Source organism: Coptis chinensis, chromosome 7 (genome assembly GCF_015680905.1).
Source record: "Coptis chinensis isolate HL-2020 chromosome 7, ASM1568090v1, whole genome shotgun sequence".
NCBI classification, from domain to species: domain Eukaryota; kingdom Viridiplantae; phylum Streptophyta; class Magnoliopsida; order Ranunculales; family Ranunculaceae; genus Coptis; species Coptis chinensis.
In genome coordinates this window covers 28,068,137-28,079,883 of record NC_141462.1, presented here as the reverse complement: position 1 = coordinate 28,079,883, position 11,747 = coordinate 28,068,137, and the positions used below count along the sequence as shown (strand labels likewise).

The window sequence follows — 11,747 nt, the reverse complement described above, 5'->3', positions numbered from 1 at the left end:
TTGCTACTTCATTCGCCTGCTGCTGCCTCGTGAATAAGGTTTGTTTCCTCTTCCTTGGCTTTTTCAAATCTTTGTTATACATTGTAGCTTGGTTATCACTGGTGACTTGTGGGTTCCCCCACCTGTGCATTTTAGATCTTTTATCTTTTAACCTTTGTGATTAGTATTGTTTGTACCATGTCGGCTTCTGAGTCGACAAGTTCGTCTGCCGCCATATCCCCTATATCTAGGTCTCCCTCCTCTAAATCTAGCAGTCCCCCTTCCTGAGGGATCTGAGTCCGCGGCCACTGAGTCAGATAGTCATATCGTTGTTCCCTCCACCTCTGGCAGACCGTTCAAACTCCCTCCGCCCCCTTCTCATTACCGCCGACCTAACCTTGCCGCGGTTAAGGCGGCTTACAATATCCCTGATGATGTGGTTTTAAAGCATGTGTCCGGGGTTACTCACTTCCCTCACTTGGTCAAACCCATACTGGGAACTCTTGTAGCCACGGTAGGCTAGATAGTGGCCGGTCTGCGTTTTTCTTTGTCCTTATTAGATGTAGAAGTTTGCAACCATTTCAACATTCCGCCATGTTAGGGTATTGGCAATTTCTGGCGTGTTATGTATGTCGCTAACTTCTATAACAAAACCCACTCCCCCAAAATCCAACTCCGCGACATGATTGCCCACTACTACATAAAAAAGAGTACTAAATTCGGGAGTATAGGCTACCAATCATTCTGTAGCCGTCCGCGAAAGAAGACCTTTGTTCTCAACATCACTTCTTCTGACAAAGTATGGCACCACTATCCGATGTATGTGTCTAAGAGCTTCCTGTCTGCTGACATACCTACCGAAGTTTCTCTGAGGCATTTACATTTTCTCTCGAGCGGTAAGTGTAGTCAGACCGCATATGTTTCTTCTACACATTTTCATCGCTAACCCCATGTTACTTTCTTGGGCACAGGTTGGAGACCAAACTTGCACTCTCAGCTATATATACTCCGGTGTCATCTCTGCCATCCTCCAGCAACTCCGCGACCTTGGGAGTGATCAGTGCGATGTTCTAGGCATCGACCTGGAGAAAGGCACCCCTCTCCCTCTGGATCTGTCTCTCAAGGATTTTGGCAAGTACCAAGGCCCCTTCTACCGTCTGCCTCCTCCCAAGGAAAGGTTGCCCAAAGCTTCCCCCCCCCCCCTCCCCCAAACCCAAGAGGAGGGGTTATACCAAGAAGATTTCTCACTCCCAAGTTGCTGCTAAAAGGGTTGCGGCCGCTAAACCACCTCCCACCACCGCTGAGATTTCTCCAAGCACCACCCCTAGCGCCCCTGCCCCTTACTCTTCCCTTGCCGATTAGGAGGACGATTTTGAAGCTGCAGGTTCTCCTTCACACCCCCCAGGTATGGATGCCACCAAGTTGAAACTTTGGGACAGCGATGAGGAAGAGGGAAACACTGATGCTGCGACAAAGAGCCATCCCGCTAAGAGGTGCAAAACAATGGGAACTTCCGCAGCCCCTTCAGCCCCAGCCCCAATATTACCGCGACCCGTGTCATCTACACGTCGCCCAAGCAAGGAACCCGTCCCCGTTGGACCTGAAGTCTGGCGTCCTGACTTTCGGGCTAGGGATCGTGTGGTCACCACTCGAGACTCTGCTCTGGACAACACTGCGGTGGCTGCCACCCTATTCTTCAGTCCCCATCTTCCCCGCGACCAAGCCTACGGCAATTCTAGGACGTTTTCTGCCCACCGCGCTACCATCTACACCGGCTGGGAGAAGGTATGTTTCTGCCCCTTTTTCACTTGGTGTTTTATGTAGATAACCTGCTAAACAACTCATTTGTGTCCATCTAAGCTTGGATATAGGCTACGTCATTCGCGGTCTGACCAACACCCTAGACACCCTAGAGGTGGTAAAGCAAGAGATTAATGGGCTTGAAGGCTGGAAAGCGCGATACGCTCGTCTCAAGAAAGACCGCGATGACTCACGTCTTGCGGCTCTCAAATCCCATAAACTGCACCAGGCCGCGGAAGAAACTTTCCACCAACAAATGTCTGAGCTACAGGCCAAGATGGAGGGCGAGAGAGTAGCCCATGAGGCAGCGGCCCAAGCCCAACTTGAACAATCGCTGAAGGTTGCATCTGACCGTTTTCGCGTATTGGCTAAAAAGAAGATAGACAGAGATCTACAGCTTCAGCTTGAAGATCTTGCCACCGCTAGGAGACTTCTTCCTTTGCCCTCCTCAGCCACTATTCCCATTGTTGGTCCTTCAGCTATCTCATCGCCGCCAACTGAAGATGATCCCCATGCCTTCTCAGAGGTCGAAGACGCAGTAGTGGTTATATCTGAGGGCTCTCCTCAAAAGGAAGTAGTTAAAGATCCTAGCTCACAGGACGCGGCTGATGAGCAGTAAATTGCAGGATGCTTTCTGTGTATTTTGTTGGGCCATAGGTTGCTCTTAAATACTTTGTTTGTATATTATATGTCCCGTATTTCTGGGTGTTCCCAACGGGCTATCACTTGTGCCTTTGAATTTTAATCCACCGGTTCGCGGTAGTTTATTTTATATTGCATAACCATTTTCACCCTTCCACTGCAATTTCCCCATCTTAACCTCTTGATCAAGAGGATGCTTGTGGGTCGCTCAGTTTGCTCCCCCCCCCCCCTCATTGGTTTCTACTTGGAGCCGCTCAGTTTGGCCCCAAGTTGGATTCATACCTCTTTGTCCGCGAAGGGCTCACCCCCTTCTCTATCTCTGATGTGCTCTCGATTGAGGGCAACTCAGTTTGCCCCCAAGTTAGATTTGGACCTCGTTGTCCGCAAAGGGCACACCCCCCCCCCTGCTATCTCTTATGTGCTCTCGATTGAGGGCAACTCAGTTTGCCCCCAAGTTAGCTTTGGACCTCATTGTCCGCGAAGGCTCATCCCCACCCCCCCCCCCCGCTATCTCTGATGTGCTCTCGATTGAAGGCAACTCAGTTTTCCCCCAAGTTAGCTTTGGACCTCATTGTCCGCGAAGGGCTCACCCCCCCCTGCGATTGGGGCTGTCCATCCTTGGAGCTATTTGGGGGCATCTCATTTTGCCCCCAAGTTTGATTTGGATTTCCTGTGCCTTGGTCAATTTCTCTGCACACTTGCAATTAACAAAGTCATTCCTGGTGAACAAAGTAGTACTCTATTCATTGATAAATTACATAACACAAACATCATTTTAAACTGTCACTACATCATAAGAAGCCGCGGCTTTTGTCATTGATTCCAACATTGTCTATATTATCACTCATAGAAGCTTTTCAACATTCTGATGTTCCAAGGCCTCGCGATGTTTTCTCCCAGTGGTGTCTGCAGCCGATAAGTTCCTGTACTCCCTTTTTCTACCACGGTATAGGGCCCCTCCCAGTTAGGCCCTAACTTTTCATCTACCACCTTTCTAGTTGCCGGTGTCACTCGTCTCAGAATGCAATCCCCCACCTGAAACTGTCTCGACTTCACCCTCCTGTCGTACTGCCTTTGTAATCTCCTATGATATTCCTCCAGTCGTATGCAGGCTGTGTCTCTCCTCTCCTCCGTGAGATTCAAATCCGCGGCCAATATAATCTCATTGACCCCCTCTTCCACCGCTCTGGTTCGGGTTGTGGCCGCCACCATCTCTCATGGAATCACCGCCTCTACCCCATATGCCATGGCAAACGGTGACTCATGAGTGGAGGTTCGCAGCGTGGTTCGATATGCCCATAACACATGATTTAACTCGTCCGCCCACGCCCCCTTTTTATCCTCCAGTTTCTTCTTCAGATTGTCCATAATTGTCTTGTTGGAGGATTCTGCCTACCCATTCCCTTCTGGGTTATAAGGAGCCGCGAATCCCTATTTTCCTTTGAAAGCCTGGAGGAAATCTCGCACCTTCCCACCTGTAAATTGAGTCCCATTATCGGCAATTATGGTGTGTGGCAACCCGAACCGGCATATGATATTTTCCCACAGGAACTTCTTCACTTGTTCCTCCTTGATCTGTTGGAGCACCACGCCTTCTACCCACTTGGTAAAATAATCAATCGCTGCTAGCATATACCTTCGTTTGCCACTGGCCATTGGTAGCGGTCCTACAATATCCAGTGCCCACATTGCGAACGGCCAAGGACTACACACCTTATGCAGGGACTCGGCTGGGGCATGTATCAGTGGCGCAAATCTTTGGCATTTTTTGCATCTCTTGGCATACTCGGTTGCCTCTCTCTTCATGTGTGGCCAGAACTACCCCTGCGACAACACCCAATGCGATCGTTCTTCTTCCTGAATGGCTCCCCCACAATCCCCTCATGAACCTCTCCCAAGATCTCTTTACTGCCGCGACCTAAAAACATCTCAACAGGTCTGGCGGCGTTCCATCTGTACAAGTCTCCATCCATTAAAATATATCTTTGGGATACCTGTTCCATTCTCCTTCTTTCTTGTTTATCCTCGATCTCTATCCCCAACAAGAAATTTCTTATGGGCTCTATCCATCCTGGCTCTTCCTCCGCGGTCACCCTCACCTCTGCATTCTCGGAAGTACTTGGCTTGTTCAACACCCTGACCTCGATTGATCTGCCCTCGGACCCCAGAAGTACCGCAGCCACATACGCCAATGCATCTGCATGTCTGTTTTCGCCGCGACCTAGATGAACGAATCGGATGTTACCAAACTTATTGGCTTTTCTCTATAATACTTCCAGGTACTTCGCCATCCTGGGGCATCGAGCAACGAATTCTCCATTCATCTGACAAATCACCAAGTTGGAATCGGAATATACTGTCAGCTCTCTCACCCCAAGGTCCGCGGCTAATTCTAGCCCCACTATCACCACTTCATACTCTGACTCATTGTTAGAAGCCATAAAACCCAACTTCATCGATAATTCAAGGCGATTATTCTCTAGGGTAACTAACACCACTCCAATTTTGTTTCCTGTGTCAGTCGCGGACCCATCTGCGAATACCCTCCATCCATTCCTCATATCCCAAGGGTCAAACAAATCCTGGCTGACCTCCCCCTCCCGTTCCATAATCATATCTTCCCCCTAAGTTGGGTCTTCGGCGGGGAACTCAGCCAAAAACTTTGCCATAGCTTGTGCTTTTTCTGCTGTCCGGATTTGATACTCAATGTCATACGCGCTCAACACCACGGCCCATTTCAGCATTCTTCCTGATTTGTCCTCCTTCAACGCTTGTTTGAGAGGCAAGTTGGTGACCACGACCACAAAGTGAGCCTCGAAGTAAGACTTCAATTTCAATGCTGAAAACACCAATGCAAGCACAAACTTCTCGATCTTGCTGTATCTGGTTTCTACATCTAACATTGTTTTACTTTGGAAGTACACTAGCCTCTCTACCTTGTCCACCACCCTTATCAACATAGAACTAATTCCATATTCAGACACCCCCAAATATAAATACAACTTTTCCCCTTGCCCTGGTCGCGACAGAATCGGAGCCTTTCCTAAATACACCTTCAACTCTTGGAAAGCTAGTTCGCACGCATCGGTCCACTGAAAGTCTGTTGTTTTCCTAAAAAATAGGTACAACGACCTACACTTGTCCAATGACTTGGAAATAAACCGGTGGAGTGCCGCGATTCTTCCTGTTAACCGCTGAACCTTCTTCACGTTTTGTGGTGACTGCATTTCTACCAACGCCCTAATCTGGTCCGGGTTAGCTTCGATGCCGCGATATGTAACGATATATCCCAAAAACTTTCCAGATGTCACCCCAAACGTGCACTTCTCAGGGTTCAATCTCAGCTTGTACTTCCGCAGAATCGCGAAGGTCTCCCTCAATCCCTCCAGATGCTCCTCTTCAATCATGCTCTTCTCTACCATATCATCTATGTATATTTCCATACTCCTCTTGATTTTGCTTTCAAACATCTTCTCCCCTATCCTTTGAGAAGTTGCTCCTGCGTTCTTCAGTCCGAAAGGCATTCGGGTATAACAGTACACTCCTCCCTCTACTATGAACACGGTCTTTTCCTGATCCGGTTCGTACATTACCACCTGATTATACCCCATCGAGGCATCCATGAAGGAAAAAAACTTAAACTCGGCCGTTCGATCTACCAGTTCATCTATCTGCGGCATAGGATAACAATCCTTCGGGCACTGCCGGTTGACATCGGTGAAATCGACGCACATCCTCACCTTCCCGTTTTTCTTGGGTACGGCGACGATGTTTAAAAGCCATTCGGTAAACTGACACTCGCGGATTATTCCTGCGGCTTTCAACCTCTGCACCTCTACTCTTCTCCCTTCTGCATACTGTGGTCTTACTCCTCTCATTTTTTGCCTGACAGGTTTGGCCCCTTCTCGCATGTGCAACCTGTGACAGGCAAACTCTAGATCTAGCCCCATCAAATCCTCAATCGACCATGCAAAAACATCGCTGTTCTTTGTTAACAAAGCAACTAATAACTCCGCCTTCAAACCCTCTGGCAATTCAATCCCAACAGACACCAGTTTCTCTTCTTCCCCCTCCCCCAGATTCACGGTCTCAGTCTCATCTAGCATCTTTCCCCCCTCCGACCCGTCTTCTTTAGAAGCCGCGGACTGTAGTTGCTACGTTAGGGGACTTGCCCTCCCCTTGCACTCCCTCCTCTGGTGTGCGGACCAAATCTTTAACCACCACCTGGTGAATGTTTTGGGCGGCGACTTGGTCCCCTCTTATCTCATAGGTTCTGCCATTGGTCGGAAAGCTAACCACTTGATAGTATGTGGATGGAACTGCTTTTATTTCGTGGATCCATCTTCTTCCCAAGATCGCATTGTACTATGAGGCGGCGTCCACTACCATGAAACGAGTGAACACCGTCACCGATCCCGCAGTTACGGGTAACTGTAACTCCCCAATGGGTTCTGTCATGCTGCCATTGAACCCAAACAAATTAGTCTTTGGGGGCTGCATCTGCCTTTGTTCAATGCACATTTCCTCCATCGCGCCCCTAAACAACAAGTCCACCGAACTCCCGCAGTCTATCAAAACCCTCTTCACCATATAATTACCCACCGCTACTGTAATTACCAAAGCATCTTCATGAGGCGCGGTTACTACTTCCAGATCCTTCGGGGTGAACTCTATCCTTCCGTCCCCCACAGCGGACTCGGGTACCGGTCGCGGAATGCATGAAACCTCATTTATCTGCTGTAAATTGGCAGTCCTTCTTACTTTATCCCGGTGAGCATTCCTTCCCATCGTCTCCCCACTGAATATGACATTGATTGTACCTAATATCCCGCCCCGCGGCGGTGCTCTTTTTTCAACTGGACGCCTCTCCTTAATAAACTCCCTTAACAACCCTTTCTCTATCATTCTCTCGATCAACCATCGCAACGCGAAACACTCATTGGTAGTGTGATTTCTGATCTGGTGATAAGCGCAGAACGACTTATCTTCTAATTCCCTAAGTATGTTTCGCGGACCTTCATAATACTGCACCCCTTTAATCAATGGCAGGATTTCATCCAGTGGTTTATTCAGCGGTGTTGATTCTACGTCGCGATATGGTTTTCTTTCGTGGACCTCCCTCCTAACTTGGTCTCTGCCTCTCTCTGATTTGCGTGACTCCTCCTTATAAGATCCCCCCTCTCTTGTCGCAGCTTTACCTTTGTCTTTCCGGTCTTCCTGTTCTACATTTTGTATTGACTTATCTGCCTTCCTCGGCTCCTTGGCATTCCTCTGTAACATATCTTCATAACGGATGTACTTTTCAACCTTCTGATACAATGCGTGCAGAGTGGTGACCTCGATTTTGGATACAGATTCGTGGACTCTAGTTCCCGGCTTCAATCCATGTTGGAAAGCAATGACTGCAGTGTGCTCGTCCAGACTTTCCACTCTCAGAGTCTTCTCCTTGAATCTGCACAGGAATTCCCTGAGTGTCTCACTAGACTTCTGTTTGACATTAAACAGATCCGCAATATCCACTACCCTCTTTTTCTGGTGAATGAAATGGTCTACGAATGCCTGTTCCAATTCCTCGAACTTAGTCACACTCTACGACGCCAACCAATAGTACCAGTCCGACGCTCCACCCTTCAAGCTGGCGGGAAACATCATGCATCGGAGTCCATCATATCTGCTCTCTTGCCACAGCAGCATCTGCTGCCTAAAATGGTGCAGGTGGTCTGCCGGATCGCCCTTCCCGTCGTACCTCTTGAATCTTGGTTGCGTGAACCTCTTGGGCACCTCGGCATTCCAGACTACATCAGCCAATGGATTCTGATTGAGCCCAGCCACCACCTTCTTCACCACCCCTTGACTCTCCCTTTCTGCCACTCGATTCCTTTCTCGGTCCTTTTTAATCATCGCTTGGACCATCTCCAGCGTAATGCCTTCCCCCGGATCACCTCTTGACCGATGACGCGCTTCCTCATGCCTGCCTTCCACTTCGCTATTCTCTGGCTCTCTTATATCTTCCTCTCCCTGTGTGGATCCTCTTTCTTTTCTTAGACTATCATTCTCGTTTCTCAACCTCCCTATCTCCTCCTGCAACAGCCTGGTGGCTTCCCCTACTACCCCTTGAACTTCCTCTTCCACCTCTTCCGTTTCTTCCATCTCCACGCTCATAGTCTCGTCTCCCACTCCCTCAGTCCTCACTTTTTTGGGTCTCCCTCTTGTTTTCTTCGCTACGGTTGCCATCCTATTCCCTTTTCTTAACAATCGCTTGAACGTAAACCTTACTCGTTCGTTATCCCCATAGACGGCGCCAAATGTGTTGTCTAGAATTACAACCTCTAAGCTCGTATCTCTCTTTTTTCTTTTCCTCTCTTTTCTCCCCTCTCTCTCCTCTTCTTTATATACCTCATAACTGCCTCTACTTCTCTAACCACTCCCATCTCTTCTAACCGCTCTCCTATCACCATGATCTCCTTTCGTGTCCCACGTTCACAAATCATCCACCTGTCTCCCAAGTCATCAGGTCTTGACTATGGTGCTCCAACTCTTTCTTTCCCTATCCAGTAGCTCTCTTAGTGCTTAGACCTTCTGCTGACCCTCATGCCTTTTAGGATTCCGCGATCGTTATATGTTTCGCGGATTATCTCCTGTGCTTGTTCTTCTTCTATTATGTTGCCTCGGTCCATAACACCTGCCGCCTTAGTAGTCATAAATTAGGCCGCCAAAGAAAGAATATGTTTTGTAAGTAGCATTGTGCTTTGGATAAAGTGTTTTTATGATTCATTAGATGTATGTCACGTAACTATGCCTTCTGCAAATAACTTGGACTTATAAAATCTTCTGGGTCTTATTGGTTATTAATTTGCTATAGATGTAGATATGGACACTTCAGACAAAAACCCGCCATCAATAGCAGATCATCCGTGCACTCTCATGTAATTAGGGAAGCCAATTTGGCAGCAAATTACCTAGTATCTTTGGCTAGAGAAAATGTAATTTTGTCCCTCCATTGAGCTATTGTAGAATTGGAGAAAAAGGGAGAGTTTTATTTAAGATACTATTACAGGCAGAAGTCGGCCTTAACCTCAAAATTTATTAAAATATATATATACGGTTAGGCTAGAGTGCCATTTTTATTGTGCCACTCTTATCTCATATCTTTCCTAGTCTGTCAGATCTCATCCTGAGATCATCATATCTAATTCATTTAAAAATCGCAAAATTTTGAAATTTCAGAAACCAAAAGTGGGGATAAAAAAGTCTTTTATGCTCATCTTCTCAAAAAAAAAAACAGATCTACAAATATAAATCTTTTCCTTAACTAGATCTACAATTTACAACTCTTGATAGTGCATATAATATAGCAATGAGCCTAGCAATGTTGAGGTGCATCAGATGGTCGAAGATGTAGAGAAGTATATGCTTGCTAGTCATCTATTTTGGGGTTTGTGGGGAATAATATTGGTAAGATGGATTGTTATTGTTTTCACGATTTCCATGGACAGACGCACACGAAGCAAATTAATTTTCATTCCATTTCCACAAGACGTGTAAAAATAGTGCATAGTGGTTGAAGGTTTTAATAAAGCTTGTAATTTGTGGAGCTGAATGTAATGGTTGTTGAATGAATAAACAATTGTGATCTTCTAAATACTATAATGAGAATGTTATTGGATTCTCCACACACGACTTTGTTATGGAATTATCAAGAGGCAAACTTGTGTAAACAGATGGACGTGCGACATGTTTTACTTTCTTTACACTTACTATTTTGTTCGCCATCCTCCATCGCAGGTCAGTTTGCAATCCTATGCTTGAAAATTTTTCTCGCAGTTTTGGAATAGATTCACTCTGAAAGTCTGAAGTAGTAATGTGAGCAAGAAAAAGGTAGTACAAGAAGAATATTTCCTCGCACGTGACACTCATAGACTTCAAGTGAATCTTCAATCAAGTTTCAGTAATTTCGTTACATATATAGTGCACTTGAGAATTGAGATTGAACAAAGGGCCGACTAAAGTGAGGAGAACTTAGCAAAAAACATACCGTACAGAGAGGAGAAAGTCGTGGAACCAATTCTGATGAAGAGTTTATCCAATAAAAAAAATCTAACGAAGAAGAATTTTCTTGCAATAATAAAGCTCCTGCTTCTCTTAGTCTTTCTAGGTTCTATAAGGATATGGATCATCTTGCCTACTAATACATAAAACACATAGAAATCATGGTTTCTCTTGCTGTCGAGATGGGGGAGAGAGATCCGGATTTCTAATTTGATCTAGAAAATGACGTTTTTACCGCCCAGTTTGTTGTTTGAAATTTGGAGTGTTAGATCTGATGATCTCAGGATGAGATCTGACCGACTAGGAAGGGTGTGAGATAAGAGTGGCACTCGAGCCTAACTCTCTCTCTATATATATATGGGGAGGGATCCATATACCATGGTTTTAATACCATGGCTCACAACTTCACCCACAAGACGAACTAGAACCTAATTTTTTGTGGATATGTCCAACAAACCATTAAGATCACCTCTACAAAATTTCAGCTCATTTGATGATGTTTAACAATGTCAAAAGAAGATTGCAAAATCGAAAAATTTGACCCGTTAAAAAAAATTTTAAGTTGTCAACAATTTTTAAATAGGTTAGAGATTTTCAAAATAGCTGAATTTTTATATAAAATTTATCCATAGTTAGGAGATCATATCCACAAAATATTAAATTTTAACTCATTTTGTAAATAAACGATCCCTCCCTGTGTGTGTGTGTGTGTGTGTGTGTGTGTGTGTGTTTGTGTTTTTTTTTTTTTTGGGTAAGCGAGGTTTTTACAGAAATCCCCTATCCCTTTTTATTGAATTTGAAATGAACTAAACTTGTTACACTCTCACATATTCTTTTCCTAATGCATCATCAGTTACAATCCTCCTGAGTTCCTCAGAAAAAGAACTAGGCTCTACTTCCAACCAATTTACATTTGGAATATATAAAGCTAACAAATCCGCTAACCTATTAGCTTCTCTAAAAATATGGCATATAGTAAAATACTCCATTTGTCCCTTCATTCCTTCAATACTTCTCATAGTCTTGTTTGCTACCCATGGGTGTTTTCCTCCCCTCAGCATGAAGGATACTACATTGCTGGAGTCTGTTTGTGCTACTAGCCGTGTTACATTATATTAATGTGCCAGTTTCATGCCTACAGTTCGATCATAGCAATACTGTGATAGTGAGACTTTCCATGTGCCGCTGCTATTACTTCCCCATTGTCATCTCTTATAGCAGCAACCCATCCTCCTTCCTCCCCTTGAAGTATTCCATCAATGTTTAGAATGAACAAC

General features: G+C 45.7%; 1 protein-coding gene across 1 annotated transcript; it reads right to left on the bottom strand.

The window, feature by feature from the left end:
- Positions 1-6,786: 6,786 nt before the first annotated feature.
- Positions 6,787-8,655, bottom strand: LOC147486936 (uncharacterized). Its single transcript, XM_086573891.1, has 2 exons — positions 8,033-8,655; positions 6,787-7,888 (listed from the first exon to the last, which is right to left on the bottom strand). Exons 1-2 carry the CDS (start codon positions 8,653-8,655, stop codon positions 6,787-6,789), a joined length of 1,725 nt encoding a protein of 574 aa, XP_086430017.1.
- Positions 8,656-11,747: the final 3,092 nt, after the last annotated feature.